This window comes from Perissodus microlepis, chromosome 12, assembly GCF_051167445.1.
Source record: "Perissodus microlepis isolate ML-2025 ecotype Zambia chromosome 12, ASM5116744v1, whole genome shotgun sequence".
Classification (NCBI taxonomy): domain Eukaryota; kingdom Metazoa; phylum Chordata; class Actinopteri; order Cichliformes; family Cichlidae; genus Perissodus; species Perissodus microlepis.
Window position 1 is genome coordinate 3,523,233 of NC_140472.1, and position 20,465 is coordinate 3,543,697.

The 20,465-nt window shown below is 42.5% G+C and overlaps 1 protein-coding gene across 2 annotated transcripts in view; it reads left to right on the forward strand.

The window, feature by feature from the left end:
- piwil2 (piwi-like RNA-mediated gene silencing 2) overlaps nt 1-14,716 on the forward strand; it is a 38,453-nt gene extending 23,737 nt beyond the window's left edge. For both annotated transcript variants that reach the window (XM_084946559.1, XM_084946560.1), the window contains exons 20-24: nt 10,240-10,328; nt 10,966-11,071; nt 11,276-11,529; nt 12,107-12,214; nt 14,223-14,716. In XM_084946559.1, coding sequence (XP_084802685.1) covers nt 10,240-10,328; nt 10,966-11,071; nt 11,276-11,529; nt 12,107-12,214; nt 14,223-14,379 — 714 coding nt within the window. In that variant the 3' untranslated portion in view covers nt 14,380-14,716. The remainder of the gene's footprint in view (nt 1-10,239; nt 10,329-10,965; nt 11,072-11,275; nt 11,530-12,106; nt 12,215-14,222) is intronic.
- The last annotated feature ends 5,749 nt before the right edge of the window (nt 14,717-20,465 follow it).

The window sequence follows — 20,465 nt, forward strand, 5'->3', positions numbered from 1 at the left end:
AAAACTGAGATTTTATTTTCAAAGTAAGTTGTGTTTGTCTTTCAATACAAAGAAGCGGCTTGTTGCTGCAACATTTTTGCCTGTGCTGGATTATGTGGATATTCTATATATGAATGCTTCTGCTCAATGTCTTCGAATGGTTGATACTGTGTATCATGCTTCTCTGAGGTTCATCACTAACCGTAAATCTCAGACTCACCACTGTGAGTTATACTCTCAGGTAGGATGGCCTGCTTTGGTAAGTCGGAGGAACTCTCATTTATACAGTTTTATATACAAGGCAATACTTGGGTTGCTACCTTCTTATATATGTTCCCTGCTTGCAATGAAGCATGCTGGTCCGCATGGTTACTTGTTGCTTTCTGTTCCATTTGCCCAAACTGAGTTTGGTAAAAGAGCTTTTGTCCATTTAGCACCCTTGGCTTGGAACAAACGACTAGAAAAAGACCGAATTCATTTCATTAAGTGCTTTCAAATCTAAACTAAGAATCCTTGAGGCCAAGTCCATAACATGTAACTGTTTCAATTAGATTGATTGTCATTTTAACAGATTTTTTTTTTTATTATTATTTGAATTTTACTGAATTTTATTTATTAATTTTTTATTTATTTTTGCATGTGTGTTGTTGCTGCCTGTGTTTAATTGAGTAATTTCTGTAACTGTGAGACACCCGCTGCTGCCTATCTTGGCCAGGTCTCCCTTGAACAGGAGGTTTTTAATCTCAATGGGATCTTCCTGGTTAAATAAAGGTTAAAGAAAAGAACATCTGTCAGATCAGCAGTCTTTCCCATGATTACTGTTGCGCGTACTCTACTAGACCAAGATATACATGCCATTTATACTGTTTGAATTCTCAGTGGGCTCAAAGTTTGGACTCTGGTGAAGTATCCACGTGTGAAATGTCTCGTTCAGGTGACCTCAGTTTTCAGGCAAAGAATGCTAATTTGTATATCTTACCAGCTGAAGCAACACCGGGTCATAATGTTTTTCTCACAGGGTTGTATGGTGGGCTTTAGTCATAATAATGGCAATATCTTAGATTCATACAATACCTGTTCAAGGGACTCAAGGTGGCTTTACCCAAAAAAGAATCAAAGGCTTCAGTGAAGGGGAGTGATGGGATCACTTCATCTAACGTTCTTCTCACCCTGATGGGCCTATCACTATGAGCAGGTTAAATCTGAGACATGACTTTTGAAAAATTGTTCCAGAGTCCAGTTTTTATGATCCCTGCAAATTGAAACTGAATGAGAACACTGATTTTTAACTGAGGCGATTGAGGCTTGCAGTTCTTTGGATGATATTCTGGGGGTTTTTGTTTTTGTGATCCACTGGACAGGTTGTTGATGTGCTTATGGAGTAATTTTGGTAGGCTGGCCTCTCCTGTGAAGGTTCATCACTCTTCCAATTTTTATGTATTTGTATATTGACATATTTACACTCAGCATGTTTAATTAGAGTCCTGAAATGTCCTTGTAACCCAGTCTGATCGATCTCAACGTCTATGTTTCTCACTTGTTCATGTAGCAAGTACATAAGCTAAGATAAATTGAGTTGGTTATGAGTGGTTGGGCTAATTCAGAAGATGTCAGATTCGGCTCTGGGAGGTGAGTGAAGTATAATAAACGTACAGTCACAGGTATTGTGATTACGGTTGTTATTTACAGTGAAAATAAAGTGCAATTACCAAATACCAATATTTACAAAATCTGCAGACAGGAAAAATTAAAACATAATTCAAGCTTGTAAAATACCAGCTGCACAGTGGTGCAGCAACCTCCTCCAACCCCCGGCAGACAATGTCCATAAAGTTGCTATTTCATGATTGATATAAGTCCAACGCGTATGACAGTCTGTAACAGGTTGAAATTGGAAGTGTGATGATCAGAACTGAGATTCCAAGACTGAGATCTCGGAAGTAAGATTTGGGGGACTGAAACCCAGGGGGGGAGAGTGTAGGCTGCAGCAGCCTCCTACCAGACCGCAGAAAGTTGTAGCTGGGGTTCTGGCTCGTTGGGCCTAGCTCGCCATCCAAAGTAGTGGTATCGCTGTGGTCTCTCCAGGGCACCACTAGCCTGCACTATAATCACAGGACCACTATTAGCAAAATTCATCTAAATTTCCCAAGCTAGCTTTAGTTCCAGTGTACACAATAAAGTTCATGAGAAAATACCAATATACAACAAATACATATCCAACCATTGTAATAAATTAAAATAAATGACAATCTCTAATAACAAGACTACAGCCACGTAGAGTGAGAGTAGTAGTAGTAATGTAGTAGGCCTCAGCCTTAGCTAACCCATCAGCTAATAGCACTGGCATACTGATACGGGTTACAAATACAAACAGACATTCAGACCCAACTCACCATTCACTACGTGCGATGTCACATACGAGCCCCCACGCGTCTACCCGCGGCGGTATCAAAGTACTGTTGCTTCCATCCGCTAACGCCTCTCCCCCGCGTCTTTTCGAGGCGACAACCCGGAAGGCATATATTGGTGCCTCGCGAATGTGATTGGTCACAACAGGCATGTGCAGACTCGCGGCGTGGCGTACGTCATGACGCGTCGCGATACCTTCACGGACACGCTCCGGTTGGAATTTAAGATTTCGGTTTAGTTATAGATGCAGTTCTTTTTATGTGGGTTACATCCTCCCCGCCTTAACCCATGCACGTCCCGTCCCATGTTAAACGCTAGACAACGTGAACAGACGAAGGACGGCTAGCATTATGGCCCAATGCATCGGAAAGACTATGCAACATCGTTTGGACAACGGAAATCAGAGGATTGCCACGAGTGAAATAGTGAAGTCGGTCAGGTGGTGCTCTTTGTCGTTGTGAACGTCTTAGCCCGTCACCTATGTCAGTGTCCTGCTCAATAACACTGGACTCTTCAGGAGAATCTTCAACAGCAACGACAGGAATGTTGACAAGTATGTCTCCATTTCCAGGTAAGTTTTCAGGTGAGCTATTTCTGTTTTCAGGATGACTTTCAACAAGTTCAAGTAGGATGTCTTCCACATCAGAGTCAGATTGCCCACCGCCAGACTCCACTGCTGGAGGAAGAACACTGGACACAGAGGCTGGTTCTCCTTGCACTTCCACTTCAACTGAAGGATCCAAAATCAGTGGTCCTAGGCTCCCACCGTCAGACGAATCTGGAAAATGATTCTGTTTTTCCCCAGTGAAGTGCAACGTTGGAGGATTAACATATAATGAAACCAAGCTTCCTGTATCCTCATCCTCAACCAGAGGTTCTGTGAAGGAATTTAAATCCGGGTTCTGCTGCCGAGTTCTTGGTCTGTGAGGAAGTGATTGCTCTGGTGATTCCAAGTTAACCTCACTGTCCGTGAGGAAACCGCATGGAAGGAGGAGGTCGCGGTGAAGGGTCCGCATAGGTCCATCGCTGTTCTCAGGTTTTACCTTATAGACCGGGAGGTCCCCAGCCCGATGGACAACCACATAAACTTCTTCCTCCCATTTATCTGAAAGTTTATGCTTCCCTCGAAGGCGGACGTTCCTCACAAGCACACGATCACCTGGTTCCAGTGCTGATGGTATCACACGGTTGTCAAAACGTGCTTTATTTCGGTCGGCAGCCTTTGTAGCGTTACTGGAGGCAATGCTGAAACTTTCCTCCAATCTTGATTTGAGTGATTTAATGTACTGTGAGTGACTCTTTTGCTTAGATTCCCGCAGTGGCAGATTGAACACCAGGTCCACAGGTAGACGAGGTGTTCTACCGAACATGAGTTCGTAAGGAGTAAACCCTGTAACCTCGTTCCTGGTGCAATTATAGGCGTGAACCAGCGGTTTCACATGCTCTTTCCATCTTGTCTTTTGTTTTGTTTCCAAAGTCCCCAACATTGCCAGCAACGTCCTGTTAAATCGCTCCACTGGATTTCCCCTTGGATGGTAAGGGGTTGTACGGCTCTTCCGAATGCCTGCAAACTCACACAATTCTTTTATTAGTCTCGACTCAAAATCTTGCCCTTGGTCGGTATGAATTCGCTCAGGAATGCCATAGTAAATGATATAATTCTCCCATAGACACTTCGCCACAGTTCTTGCCTTTTGATTGGACGTTGGAATGGCAACAGCGAATTTTGTGAAATGGTCAGTCAGGACTAAGATATCACGAGTGCCACTGGTGTCAGGTTCAAGAGTAAGGAAATCCATACACAAGAGCTCCAGTGGTCGCGATGTTTTTATGCTGACAAGTGGAGCAGCTTTTTCTGGCAAGGCTTTTCGGCGCACACAGCGGCCACAAGTCTTGATCTTCTGCTCAACATCCTTTGCCATTTTGGGCCAGTAGAATCTCGTACGGACAAGGTCGAGTGTACGTTCAATCCCCATATGGCCCATGTCCTCATGGAGACTTTTCAGGACTGATGGTCGCAGCTCCTCTGGAAGGACAAGCTGGTATAAAAAGTCTTCATTGTCCCGTCTCCTCCTGTACAGAACTCCATCCACCAGCTCCAACCTAGACCATTCTCTGAGCAGGAACGGAAGTTCAGGGAGCTCAGCTCTGGCTGTTGGTGGAATCCTTTCTCCCGTCTCAAGCTGGTGAATAAGCTCTCGAATACAGGGATCTGAGTGTTGTTTCTCTTTGATGTTAAGAGTAGAAACGACAGGCAGCTGGTGAAGGTCCTCGGAACAGTAACTGTCAGAGATGGTATCCACTTGAACTGACAAAGACTCGACAAGTGTGAGGCCAACCTCACCGCAGTCACCCGGCCGTGTGGCTCTGACCAGATGACTTTGGCAGATTGCCTTCACAATCTCTTCTGGGAGGACATCAGAATCAGCTGTATGTTGAGAAATGAACTGACGGATGAGTTCATGGTCATTGGAAACTTCATCATTGGAGCAGGGGTAGGGTCGTCGCGAGAGCGCATCAGCGTCGCAATTTTGTTTGCTAGCTCTGTACAGGAGTTTAAAGGAGTACGTTGACAATGCAGCCAACCAACGGTGTCCAGTAGCGTCCAGTTTAGCTGTTGTCAAAACGTAGGTCAGTGGATTACTGTCCGTAACCACTGTTAAATCTGCTCCGTACAGGTAATCTTGGAATTTCTCAGTCACACTCCATTTAAGGGCGAGGAATTCCAACTTGTGGGCTGCATAACGGCTCTCACTCTGCGACAATCCGCGGCTAGCACAGGCTATGACCCGGAGTTTCTCCTCTTGCTCCTGATACAACACAGCTCCAAGTCCGGTCACACTCGCATCGGTGTGCAGGATGTATGAGCAAGACGGGTCTGCAAACCCAAGGACCGGGGCAGTTGTAAACTTCTCAATCAAGGTTTCAAATGCAACTTGACAGTTAGTATTCCACCTCTCACCGAAAGGTTGATTTGGCCTGTAGGTGGATGTCTTGCGAGCTTTCAGGGTCTTTGATCTTTGAACCGGAGAATATCCACGAGTCAGGTCATTGAGTGGTTTGGCAATGACGGAATAGTCCTTTATAAACCGGCGGTAATAGCCGGCGAAGCCCAGAAAAGATCTCATTTGTTTCAGAGTTTGTGGAACCGGCCATGTCTTGATGGTCTCTATCTTCTCTGGATCTGTTTGAACTCCTTCCTCAGAGACAATATGACCCAAGTATTTAACAGATTTTTGGAAGAATCGACATTTCTCCGGTGCCAGTTTCAGCCCATATTCCTTCAACCGGTTCAGGACTCTCAGCAGCCTTCGTTCGTGTTCCTCAAGAGTGTCTGAATAGATGATTAAGTCATCGAGGAAAACGAGCACTTCCTTTAGGTGGAGGTCCCCCATGCATCGCTCCATCAAGCGCTGAAATGTGCTTGGGGCGTTGGTGACACCTTGAGGCATTTGGTTAAACTCCCAGAACCCAAGAGGAGTCACAAAAGCAGTCTTTGCCTTGTCTTCCTCCTCCATCTGGATCTGGTTGTAACCGGACTTCAGGTCGAGTACTGAAAACCACTTAGAACCAGTGAGTGCTGAAAATGATTCTTCCAAATTAGGTAAGGGGTATGCATCCTTGATGGTTTGGAGGTTTAGTTTCCGGTAGTCTATGCACAGTCGAACCTCACCGTTCTTCTTCCTGACCACCACGATAGGCGAAGCAAAGGGAGACGATGATTCCCTTATAATGCCGGCTTCCAGAAGCTCACGCAGGTGACGGCGGACAGCTTCGAAATCTTGTGGATGGATTGGCCGGGCACGTTGCTTGAACGGTGTATTGTCATGGAGTGGGATATGATGTTTGACAGCTGATGTACATCCAAAATCCAAGTCATGATGTGAAAAGACCTCCGAGATGTTATTCAGCTTTCCTATGACTCGCGTCTTCCATTCAGGTGACAGTGGAGAATCACCAAAATCAAAATTCAGGCTGGTGATAGTGTTCCTGACTGGAAGATGGGTCACGCGGTGTTCAGACAAGATACAGTGGTAAGTTTCCAAATCCGCAATGACACTGTGAGGTGGAATGAAGGTATCTTGCTCCGACTCATTTGTAATAACCACGGGAACCTTGTATGGGGAAAGAGCTGGGAAGTTGATAAGACAACTGCTGACACACAAACCACCAGGTAAGGTGGAAGCAGGATGCTGTAGGAGAACACTCTGGCTAAACAATGGGGTGGAAACTTTGGCAGAGCCCTGGATGACAATATTGCGGCCGGCCGGAACACGCACTGGAGCCTTGCTTAGTAGCCTCACAATTCCAATGTTGCCATTCTCCTTCTGCTTGTGTGACAGCTGTAGTGTTTTCAACACCGCTCTGTACCCGTGAGTGCTAGGCTGATAGCTCGGATGCTGGTTAAGATACTGTTCATACAGTGGTTCCAGGGTATTCATCCCAATTAGCACAACAGCGGGGACGTCAGGGTGTGCGTCTGGAACAACTAGAGCCAATGTTGTTACTTCATATTCTTTACCAACAAAGTCTCTGGGGAACTTGACGGAAATCTCAATGTATCCAAGATATGGAATGGTTTGACCCGCAGCACCTTCCACTTGGAGAAGATCATGAAGTGGTTGAATTTGTTGTTCATGAAGATGATTGTTGTAAAAGGATACAGGTATTGTAGTTACCTGTGATCCTGTATCAAGCAGGCATTGCTGTGGATAGCCTGCTAGATTCACCTCTGTTGTGCACCTTCACCCAACTAACCCATGAGGTAACATTGTGGTTGCCTTCGGACGAGTGTGTAGGTCTACACAGTGAACAATTTCCCCCTTGTTCCTTTCCTTCTTCGCGGGACAATGTGGGTCCTGCACAGTTCCTGTACGTCCCATTACAGAAACTGTATCTAGTTTAAATGTCCAGTTGATGAATTCCGCTTCTGCCATTTTGGTTTCCTTTCACTGAACTGTTTGCGTTTTGCATTGACCAATGCAGGATTGGGTCTATTCTCACACTGTGGTCTAATGTGTCCATCTTCCCCACACCTGAAACAGAAACCAGGCTTGGGGTTAGGTGATATATTCCCCTGTGTATCCGTTCTTTGCTTCTGGTGCTGCTTTGGAACAGGAGTACAGGACTGGTGAGACTGGGAGGCAGTTAAGGCGGCAAGTTGCTTTTGTATCTCCGCCATCTGCTGGGTGAGAGTGGACAACGCAGCACAGACCCCCCTTTCTTCTTCTACTGCGAACTGAGCTTGAGCTGCAACTCTGTGTCTTGGTGTTCCCAGATGTTGCTTCATCCTCAGAGTTTTGCTAGCTACTCTGTCTTCTTCAGTTCTTAATAGGAGTAACAGTTCTGCAAAAGAAGGTGGGTTGGATTTTCTCTGCTTCAGCTGGAGCTCAGAGATAAGGTTGCTATCCCAACATCCCCTACAGAATTGGCTGAGCAGGTGCCTGTTCACTTCACCCTGCTTGACTCCTCCCCGCTTGACAGCTAAACTCAGGGCCACCTGAAGTCGCTGTAGGTAGCCGGATGGTTTCTCACCAGAGTCTTGCAGTGTGTCCATGAACTTCACATAAAGTTCTTCCCCATCCTGTACAATTCCATAAGCAGAATCAAGATGTTGAATGTAAGTCTCTGCTGGTAGGTCGGGGTTAAGGTGCTTAATTATGTCCGCTGCAGGTGGTAAAAGACTATCGAGGATGTGTCTGGATCTTCGTAGTTCTGAAATGGCTGGATCCTTTAAGATGAGATCCACTCCAGAGCGGCATGTATCATAGTCCACCTCATGCTGTGGGTGTGGCAGTCTCCCAGAAAACATGCGCAGCCTATGGGATGAACGTATGGTTACATCTTCGCTCTTTACTATATGCTCCACAACATACCTCTGTACTTCAGGTGGATTCAACTCAGCTGCAGACATACTGATAGAATGTCCTTCTGTTGTTGTAGGATGTAGGGCAGCTGAAGAAGTGACAGGAATAGCCATGTTGTGGGTTTGTTGATCCGGAGTGGCAGCCGTTTTATGTTCAGATGCGACAGTGCATTCCTGCTTGAGCCCTTCTGGTTTTCCTGGGCGCAGTTCTGAAACAGCTCCATTTATTTGGGTCATTAGTTCTTGGAGAACTTCAGCAAAATCCCGACCTGACAGTTTTGCTACTTGTTTTAAGTCAGCTAAATAGGTCTTAGTCTTTGTGCACCCGACAGTAGCCGCATAGATTTTAGACAAGCTTGTTATATGATATTCATTATCTAAGGGCTTAAATGTATACGGCAGAATCGGACCCAATAAATCAAAAGCAGACCCCGTTTTAAACTCAACGACGAGCATATTATTAAACTCAGAACCGGGTGAGTTTATTGGCACGGAGCGTTCAATAGCACCATACTGGAGAAGAAAATCTTCAACCTCCTCAACCTCATATGTGGGGACGCCACTGACCAACACCGCGTTTGGTATTTTAACACCTAATGGCTCCAACAAGTCCATGTTCATAGTAATATGGTGAGATGGTGAGACTGAATGTACACAGCAATATTATACTTGACACAACCTCCTGGCTGGCTCGCCACTTAATTGTCTTATGTAGCAAGTACATAAGCTAAGATAAATTGAGTTGGTTATGAGTGGTTGGGCTAATTCAGAAGATGTCAGATTCGGCTCTGGGAGGTGAGTGAAGTATAATAAACGTACAGCCACAGGTATTGTGATTACGGTTGTTATTTACAGTGAAAATAAAGTGCAATTACCAAATACCAATATTTACAAAATCTGCAGACAGGAAAAATTAAAACATAATTCAAGCTTGTAAAATACCAGCTGCACAGTGGTGCAGCAACCTCCTCCAACCCCCGGCAGACAATGTCCATAAAGTTGCTATTTCATGATTGATATAAGTCCAACGCGTATGACAGTCTGTAACAGGTTGAAATTGGAAGTGTGATGATCAGAACTGAGATTCCAAGACTGAGATCTCGGAAGTGAGATTTGGGGGACTGAAACCCAGGGGGGGAGAGTGTAGGCTGCAGCAGCCTCCTACCAGACCGCAGAAAGTTGTAGCTGGGGTTCTGGCTCGTTGGGCCTAGCTCGCCATCCAAAGTAGTGGTATCGCTGTGGTCTCTCCAGGGCACCACTAGCCTGCACTATAATCACAGGACCACTATTAGCAAAATTCATCTAAATTTCCCAAGCTAGCTTTAGTTCCAGTGTACACAATAAAGTTCATGAGAAAATACCAATATACAACAAATACATATCCAACCATTGTAATAAATTAAAATAAATGACAATCTCTAATAACAAGACTACAGCCACGTAGAGTGAGAGTAGTAGTAGTAATGTAGTAGGCCTCAGCCTTAGCTAACCCATCAGCTAATAGCACTGGCATACTGATACGGGTTACAAATACAAACAGACATTCAGACCCAACTCACCATTCACTACGTGCGATGTCACATACGAGCCCCCACGCATCTACCCGCGGCGGTATCAAAGTACTGTTGCTTCCATCCGCTAACGCCTCTCCCCCGCGTCTTTTCGAGGCGACAACCCGGAAGGCATATATTGGTGCCTCGCGAATGTGATTGGTCACAACAGGCACGTGCAGACTCGCGGCGTGGCGTACGTCATGACGCGTCGCGATACCTTCACGGACACGCTCCGGTTGGAATTTAAGATTTCGGTTTAGTTATAGATGCAGTTCTTTTTATGTGGGTTACATTCACTTGAGCTCCTTTAGATTGAGGCATCATATGTTGTCTGTGGTTGCCCTGCCATATGTATTTTAACATCATTACAGAGCTGTTTTGGTTTGTGAAAATCAGAACTTTTAACATGATAAACCTGTCTCCCCTGAACAGAAAAACCTGATGGTAGTTGGAGTTGATGTCCACCACGACCCCAGCAAGTCTCATCAGTCAGTTATGGGGTTTGTCGCGAGCGTGAACAGGTAAACTTCCCTTCCCATTGGGGCGATCGTGGCTCAAGAGTTGGCAGTTCGTCTTGTAATCGGAAGGTTGCCGGTTCGAGCACCAGCTCTGACAGTCTCGGTCGTTGTGTCCTTGGGCAAGACACTTCACCCGTTGCCTACTGGTGGTGGTCAGAGGGCCCGGTGGCGCCAGTGTCCGGCAGCCTCGCCTCCGTCAGTGCGCCCCAGGGCAGCTGTGGCTACAGTGTAGCTTGTCATCACCAGTGTGTGAATGTGTGGATGACTGAATGTAGTGTAAAGCGCTTTGGGGTCCATAGGGACTAATTAAAGCGCTATACAAATACAGGCCATTACCATTTTTCCCTCTTTTTGTCTAGTCGTTCTTTAGATTTCATATTTTCTCCATAGTTGAATTATTACATACATTTAATGTGAAGCACACAAAAAAGTGTTAGTGTGCACAGAACACTGATTTTCACATTACTAGACAATGCAAAGCAATGCTGTGACTCACTTTTTTCAAGCATTTCTGCATCACCTTGACAAATAAACCTTTTCATGTCTTTGCATATGAGTGCACAAACGAGAAATTATTTGACCTTGAATTGGTGAGATGCACTATGCATGCGTCCTAACAGCAGCGTGTTGTTCCCTACAGCTCATTGACCCGCTGGTACTCCAGAGTCATTTTCCAGACCCCCAATGAGGAACTGATCCATGGCTTCAGGGTTTGCTTACTGGCTGCGCTGCAGAAGTACTATGAGGTACAAATGCACTTCAGAAATGTGTTCTGATTCAGTACTCCTCTCTGTAAACCACCACTAATTCTCACCTATCAGTGAACGCAGTACAATAAAAATTACAGTGTAGTTTGTTTCTGGGTGTTATCAAGTTTTGCTGGGTTTAATGCATTTTCATTTACTGTATTAAATTTGTATAACTTTACTTTGATTACGCATGTCTAACAGGTAAACCACAACTTGCCAGAAAAGATTGTGGTGTACAGAGATGGTGTCTCAGACGGCCAGCTTAAAATGGTGGAGCAGTACGAGATCCCACAGTTGATCAAATGCTTTGAGACTTTCCCCAGCTACGAGCCCAAGCTGGTCTTCATCGTGGTACAAAAGCGCATTAACACCACTCTCTACTCCTGGGCTGCAAACAGCTTTGGCACCCCCCCTCCTGGAACTGTCGTGGATCACACCCTCACTCAGAAAGATTGGTTAGTCCAGGGCGGGGGGATAACAGCAAGTGGTTTGATTCCAATTGGAAGGATTGTAGGATGTCAGTTTGTTTCTGAGGCAGCATTTTATAAATGTGAGAAATGATTACAAAATGTGTAAATGTAAACACGGTGCTGCTGTTAAAGATGAGAGGCCTGCTTCCTGCTTTTTGTGTGTGTGTGTGTGTGTGTGTGTGTGTGTGTGTGTGTGTGTGTGTGTGTGTGTGTGTGTGTGTGTGTGTGTTTTGTTTTTTGTTGCTGTTTTTTTTTTTTTTTAGTCTGAATCCAGCTTTAGGGCACAGGTGACCTGCTTCAGTAGTCTACACTGGCAGCTCAGTTTAAAGGCGATGATGCTAATGGGAATCTCAGTGCTGTTCCAGAAGCTGCACTAGTAAACAGCGTTTCATGAAAATATCTTGTAAAAATACACGAGAGAGAAATGTGAATTTAAACAAGTGCACAGCAAAACTGCTACGACAGATGTACTGGCAGCTGTAGCAGACGAGTACTTTGATGAGGAAATGTTTCGATTCTGTAAAGTTTCCCAAACCGAAGTGATTGTTTCCCCCATGCTCAGGGTGGACTTCTACCTGATGGCACATCACATTCGCCAGGGCTGCGGACTTCCGACACACTACATCTCTTTATATAACACGGCAAACCTCACACCAGACCATTTGCAAAGGTATGACCCAGTTTCCTTTCCACTAAGCAATATCTGGATTTAATATTTGATAATTACAAGATTGAGGTTGTTTTTCAGGTCATCACTGTAGCTGTAAGAAAAAGAGCCTTTATCAAACCACTAAAACAGAGTATTGAAAATCTTCGGGGCAGTCTTCCTTCTGTCTAAAGGGGAAAAAACACAAAAGTACTCACAAGCTTTGTAAATATATCCTCTCCCATAAGCTGCTTGTTTTTTGTTTTGTTTTTTTACATTTTCTTTAAATATATTACATTTCATGATCAAATCTCCAGTTAGTGTTTCCTGAATACGATGTAACATTAAAGTTGACGTCTGTATGATGTAATGTCTGTTTAGTTTGAGCAGCTCATGAAGAAAAGTAAAGATAGTCGCACAGAACTGCGCAGAGCATCTGTCATGACAAAACAGCATTGTACCTGACTAAGAGCCATAGGGTCTGTCATAATTCAGTACATAATCATAATCTTTATATGGTTTGCAAAATAACTCTGCTACACAGTGAGTCTGTGATGCTCTGTTATACAGCTGTGTATGATACACAGTGAAGAAGAAAAATGTAGCCCTATGTATGTAAAAATCTCAAAGTATGTGTTTATTCACTGTATTATGTTGTGTACATGTCATTCAGATTTGTCTGAATGTCTAAGGCTACCTTCACACTGCAGGTCTTAATGCTCAATTCCGATTTTTTGATCAAAAATTTTTTTGTCTGCTTGTTCACACTACAAATAAAATGCGACAGCAAACGCGCTCTAGTGTGAACGCTCAAAGCGGCCGCATGCGCAAAAGAAGACGTCACACACAACGCGCTCTGTTTAGACCCAGAGCAAACAATATTGTTTGACTGATGGCCCTTAATTTAAAGACTTCGGACTTTACGTTTCCCAATTTTTGCTTTAAGTTATTTTGTTATTTACATAATAATGTAAATAACCTAATAATTATCCTTATTGCTGTTTTAGAGGAGCGGTGCTTCAAAGGATAGCTGCAGATTTCTGTCAGAATCTGCAGATTATACAGTACAAATAAAATGTTCACGTTGTCTTCCCAACAGTTTCACTGACATCTACACTGGACGGCCAGGAAGCGTTCACGACGTCTTCTCCAGAGCTGATAATTGGCGTCTGTCTTGTGTCAGTGACGTAAAAGACGGATTTAATGCGACTTGACCGTTCAAACAGCAGTTGCTTTCTAAAACATCGGATATGTATTGGATTCAGAACCACATACAAAAGTGACCCAGATCGGATTTGAAAATACCGGATTTGTGCCGTTCACACTGTCACACCATGATCGGATATGGGTCGCATAGGGTCAAAAAAGTCGGATTTGATGCGCTTTCGCCTGCAGTGTGAACGTAGCCTAAGATCTCAAATAAGTTTATAGCGTCACCATGAGGTGTCATAAATAGTGACTCTGGTTTGTCAGTTCAGAGCTGATACATGTTTGAATAAAAAGAGATTTTTGGTGCCAATCATGTCCCAAGATGTAGCAAAATCGTGCATTTTGATATCAACATTTTGTCCAGCCTCCAGTTGTCAGTAAGACACACAATCAGTCAAACATCAACTTCTACTGTTTAGTCTGGACCTGTATCCCCCAGCTGGTCTTGGCAGATGGCTGAGCCTCCCTGAGCCTAGTACTGCCAAAAGGTTTCCTCCTGCTAAAAGGAAAAAACCTTCCTGTTGCCAGAGTAGTAGACCATACATGCAAACACACAAATAGAGTAGAGGTGAGTCGAGATTGTGTGTCAGGAGTTTGAGTGCTTCTGTACACATTTATATCTTGGAACTGTACTAGATGCAATTTCAAGTAATTAACCACCACCCCCCTTTTATTTTAAGCCTCACTGGTATTTACCTCGAGTCTATTGTTTTCCAAAGTATTGCTGGGATTTCTTTTTTGTGTATCTTCCACACAAATTGGGATTTATTGTGAATGTGTGTACAGTTCAAAACACTTCATTGTTGATTTGGTGTCTTGCCAGGTTGACCTTCAAGATGTGCCATTTGTACTGGAACTGGCCCGGCACCATTCGTGTTCCAGCACCCTGCAAATATGCCCACAAACTGGCTTTCCTGTCTGGCCAGTACCTCCACTCAGAGCCGGCTATCCAGCTCTCAGACAAGCTCTTCTTCCTTTGAGTTATTCTTTGCCTTGATGCAGACGGCAGTTACCTGTTTTTAATGACAACTCATTTACTTTAATGAGGGATTCATTAATAACCTAGAATATCGTTGCACACATTGTAATAATTATAATCAGTGTTATTTTAAGAGTTTTTTAATTTCAAGGTCAGTTCAGTTATTTAAAAAAAAAAAGAAAGAAAGTGGTTTAAGTTTTAGGAAGTTTTTACTGGGTTTTCACATTTTTTTTTCTGCAGCAGTGTTCTTAATGTTTGCACCAATCCAGCTTTCAGCTGTACAGATTTGTAGCTTGTAGTATTTCAAATCTTTAAATAAAACACAAGCCTGTTTGTGTGGTGCTGTCATTATCATGATCGGTCTCTTTATTTTTATTTAAGCCTTTAATGCTTCACTTACAAAACTGTCTGCTGGTAGACATAAGAGCCAAATGCCCCCATCACTCTCACACTTTAAATTCTTATCAGATAGAGAATAATTGTGGAAAAAAAAAATTATTCAATGAAAAATATGATATGAGTATTCATAAAGGAAAGAATGGATATGGTGATCCTAGCAATAGTCATGTTGACTTTATGGGAAAAAAAAGTGACAGTGTATATATGTGTAATTGGTTGGCACATGGAAAATTGTGCTAAACACTCTCCTTTAAAGATAACTGTAAAAAAAAAAAAAAAAACACCTCCAAGCAAGTAGCTGTAATTTATGGAGTGTCAAGAGTGCTAAAATTAAAATAAACAATTATTAAATGAGTGTCAAATTCATTAAATCACGAGTTAAATTGGAAATAAATGTATTTAGTATATAATTAAACTCTTAATTCATTTCAAACCAACTGATTCATTCATTATTTAGAAGCAACTGATTATTAATTTTTTCCATGGTTACTGTGATGCACTGCACCATGAATTTATTTCATCTGTCAACCTCACCCATCAGAGTTAGGGGGCGGGGCTAACAAAACTGCTTTAGTCCAGAGTGGATTCCTTTAGATGGTATCTCTCAGTACCAAGTAAAGAGATTGTACGTGCATACTTGATAGTTCTTATTTGGCACGTTGGCTCACGAGTCCAGACTTCTGAAGATGAGAGGACACAGCTGACAGGGAGACAGCAGCATCATCTGCCCTTCACTGTGTACTTAAATAACTACCACAGACCTGCCACGGCACAAGAAAGACTGAGTGGACTGGCAGTAATTAGTATTAACAACAAAGTTGGCCATCAGATTTCTTGCAGTGATGTAATAAATGATTTTCCTTCTAGAAAAGCTGGAAAACAAAAAATGTTAAGAGGATTGAATGTTGAGGAAAACCAAAAAAGTCAAAAGTCTGGATTCCAATCATTCATTTTCAAATGTAGTTCTTCTTATTTTTACCAAAGTGTTTACACATGTTTACATACTTTTCAGAACAAATTATTCAACTTTGGATTTGATTTCTAGAGCATGTTCTCTTGTGGGGTAGCATAAGATAAACATCAAGGAGGGTGATAAGTGAACAGCATCAGCATACTAGTCAAGTTCCTTTTAAGTATACTTTATTTCTGGCATCTCCATTCTACCATAAAACAACCAACCTGGTAGGCAAAATCCCACTTGCTTTATACAGGACTTTACACACACCTGAACCTCATTAGTCTCTACCATTGAAAAAAAAAAATAGGTCAGACCAAACAATACGATTCTAAACAAAGAACAGAAATAAGATTAAGCATGAAACTCATTTGCACACCTAAATGGTTTGAAAAGTAAAACACTGCGTATAAATAACAATCTATATGTGTTTGCCTGAATCTTCCACCACAAACAGAAAGAGGACATGTGAGCTGTTGTCTGAGTATCAATGCAAATACACACCAGAAATTGTTTAGTGAAGACAAATTTAATAAATGAAAGCTGGTGAGAGGCCCTTTAATGTTTTTCTTTGGATCATCCTTCGATCCATCTATCCATTTTCTTCTGCTTATCTAGTTCATGGTTGGAGCCATTAGGGACAACATCACCAAGAATTAGAGGAATAGTCCGAATGAGCCACAGCGTTTGACTGGCATTAAGACCAAAGCCAAAAGTTTTTGTTTGTTGGACGTATCTTCTTAGCCACAAAGCTAAAACTGATACACAAACACGCTGGAGTATGTTTTCAGTTGAAATGAAGCACCTTCTCACTAAATACTTTGTCAGTAAAACACATTCTACAGGGAGTGCAGAATTATTAGGCAAATGAGTATTTTGTCCACATCATCCTCTTCATGCATGTTGTCTTACTCCAAGCTGTATAGGCTCGAAAGCCTACTACCAATTAAGCATATTAGGTGATGTGCATCTCTGTAATGAGAAGGGGTGTGGTCTAATGACATCAACACCCTATATCAGGTGTGCATAATTATTAGGCAACTTCCTTTCCTTTGGCAAAATGGGTCAAAAGAAGGACTTGACAGGCTCAGAAAAGTCACAAATAGTGAGATATCTTGCAGAGGGATGCAGCAGTCTCAAAATTGCAAAGCTTCTGAAGCGTGATCATCGAACAATCAAGCGTTTCATTCAAAATAGTCAACAGGGTCGCAAGAAGCGTGTGGAAAAACCAAGGCGCAAAATAACTGCCCACGAACTGAGAAAAGTCAAGCGTGCAGCTGCCAAGATGCCACTTGCCACCAGTTTGGCCATATTTCAGAGCTGCAACATCACTGGAGTGCCCAAAAGCACAAGGTGTGCAATACTCAGAGACATGGCCAAGGTAAGAAAGGCTGAAAGACGACCACCACTGAACAAGACACACAAGCTGAAACGTCAAGACTGGGCCAAGAAATATCTCAAGACTGATTTTTCTAAGGTTTTATGGACTGATGAAATGAGAGTGAGTCTTGATGGGCCAGATGGATGGGCCCGTGGCTGGATTGGTAAAGGGCAGAGAGCTCCAGTCCGACTCAGACGCCAGCAAGGTGGAGGTGGAGTACTGGTTTGGGCTGGTATCATCAAAGATGAGCTTGTGGGGCCTTTTCGGGTTGAGGATGGAGTCAAGCTCAACTCCCAGTCCTACTGCCAGTTTCTGGAAGACACCTTCTTCAAGCAGTGGTACAGGAAGAAGTCTGCATCCTTCAAGAAAAACATGATTTTCATGCAGGACAATGCTCCATCACACGCGTCCAAGTACTCCACAGCGTGGCTGGCAAGAAAGGGTATAAAAGAAGAAAAACTAATGACATGGCCTCCTTGTTCACCTGATCTGAACCCCATTGAGAACCTGTGGTCCATCATCAAATGTGAGATTTACAAGGAGGGAAAACAGTACACCTCTCTGAACAGTGTCTGGGAGGCTGTGGTTGCTGCTGCACGCAATGTTGATGGTGAACAGATCAAAACACTGACAGAATCCATGGATGGCAGGCTTTTGAGTGTCCTTGCAAAGAAAGGTGGCTATATTGGTCGCTGATTTGTTTTTGTTTTGTTTTTGAATGTCAGAAATGTATATTTGTGAATGTGGAGATGTTATATTGGTTCCACTGGTAAAAATAAATAATTGAAATGGGTATATATTTGTTTTTTGTTAAGTTGCCTAATAATTATGCACAGTAATAGTCACCTGCACACACAGATATCCCCCTAAAATAGCTAAAACTAAAAACAAACTAAAAACTACTTCCAAAAACATTCAGCTTTGATATTAATGAGTTTTTTGGGTTCATTGAGAACATGGTTGTTGTTCAATAATAAAATTATTCCTCAAAAATACAACTTGCCTAATAATTCTGCACTCCCTGTACAGTCGTAGCTTGCAGAGAACGATTCAACATAACTAAGAACTGAGTTCAAACCTCAATTATCACCAGTTACTTACTTGTGCATTGTTCAGTCAATGATACTTATTGAAACCACTGTTTTCTAATACCTATGCATAAAGGTAAAGAACAATTACAGCGTTATCTTTATTTTAGATGTCAAAAAGTATTTGCGGGTCCCAGTGTTTTCTTTTCCGTGGAAACGGGGTCCAAACGGCTCTTTGGGTGTTAAAGGTTGCTGACCCCTACCCTAGGGGAATTTGATGTTTCAGTCATCATCATAAACTTAAATTTGCATTGTGCCATTTGAGAATAATGGTTGATGTCTGTAACATCTGTCATCACAAAAATCCTCACACATACAGTAGCTGGTTTATTCATGTGTCATGAAACTTCTGCATTTTTGAAAATCAAAGCTAATGTTTTAAAAAGATGTACATAAATGAAAGTGTTGTTTACTGGAGATTGTTTATATAAAGCAGATGATTCGCTTCTCTTTGAAATATATCGCACTCACAAATTTATTTAAACTGGGATCCATGTTCAGTAATATCTGACTGATGTGGATTTTGAATATTATATGTAACATGTCCAGAAGAACTATGATAAAAAATTTAAATGCATTCTAAAACCTGCACACGCATGGTCACGTAAACGTAAACTGCAGTGAACATTCATCTTAGGATCAAAGGAGAACACATTTTTTTGCCTGCAGGGTGTAATCAATGAAAAAACCTAAAATGCTGGATTAACGCACTTGGTGTACTGTCCAAGGATCTACAAATGTAACCACTGTGCATTTTTTTAAATATTTATCTTTTAGCTTGCTTTGAAGAACACAGCTTTTTACCATAAGGCTCCCTACTGTTGTGTAAAGAAAATTTAAGTGCAAATGTAACCCGGGTAATTTTCCGAAGTATGAAATTTGTGATCATTTGGCAGTCATTGAACGCATCACAGTGCCGTGAGCAAAGGCCTAGTCCAACTGCAGAATTTCTTTTTTCCTCCCGTCGATCTGGTGAGATGCATGCTGTTCTGGTGCCCTCTGCGATCTGGAAACCTGGGTACATTTAACACCAGTCACTGTAGATAGGTTTACAAAACATTTGTACTTAAAACTGATGCTTTAATTTGTTGTTAGAGAGAGAAATCATGAAGCGGTACGCACTTGAAGCTGAGCCGAATCCGACAAGCATTCGCCATTACACCAACTCCTCTGGTGAGTTAGCTTGGAGCTCATGTTTACATTGAATATTATGTCCCTTTTTATCCTGCAGCCAGGTGTCAAATTAACTGCTGCGATAGGGTGTTTTTTTTTTTTTTGTTGAGGAAGAAAGCTAAATGTTATAGAATGTGTGAATGAGCTTAGCTGAATGTTAGCAAGCTAGCGGCTAAGCAAGCCTGGCTACCGTCCTAATATGGCGGCCGATACAAGGTCAATTACCGAGTTGATGTGTTTATGCCTAAGAAATTTTGGTTAACAACATTTACATTCTTTTATATATATATATATATATATATATATATATATATATAACATAACATAACATAACATAACATGAACAAGCCTGTATTTTTTATGATGTTGAGACTGCTAGATGAGCCGTTAGTGATACTGGAAGTCATGAATATGCTTTGGTTAATTCTCCAGCATCCTGGTGTGTGTAGGCTGGTTTTTCCTTTGGTATCCCGTTCCTACTGGATGATGTTCCTCATCTGATGACTCCACTGAAATATCCTACCTGGTAGATGGTCGTTGCTGCAAGTGGATGCTTCTGCTTGCTGGATGCTGTTACTGGATACTACACCGTTCCAACAGGGCGGTAGGAACAAATTGGAGGGCCCCAACGTTGCACTTTACCTTTCCCTGAGCTCAGGTGTTTGTTTGTTTGTTTGTTTTTTGGCCAAAGGACCTTGAAAAGTTTTTTTTTGTTTGTTTGTTTGTTTTTTTGGGAACACTGAGTGGAAAGACAGTAAAAGAAAAGGGTTATTGTTTAAAATTGTGTTTTAATAAATGTGTCTATGTTAAGTGAGTGTGGTGTTCGTTGTGTGCTGGAGGTCTTACTGTTCCTATGGTGCAGCAGCTACTACCAAACTCCTTTACAAAACTAGCCTCTGATGGGTTACAGATATTTGGGACACATTTCAATTCTTGTAACCTCTTTCTATACAAATTGTGATTTCATTCTTGGGGGGGGGGGGGCTAAAACATTGTGGTGAAATTGATGATACAGACAGTCCTGATTTCCAAGCATTAAAGCTTTGGTGTAAGTACAGATTGAGTTACAAGTGGAGAGCCAGCCAGGAGAT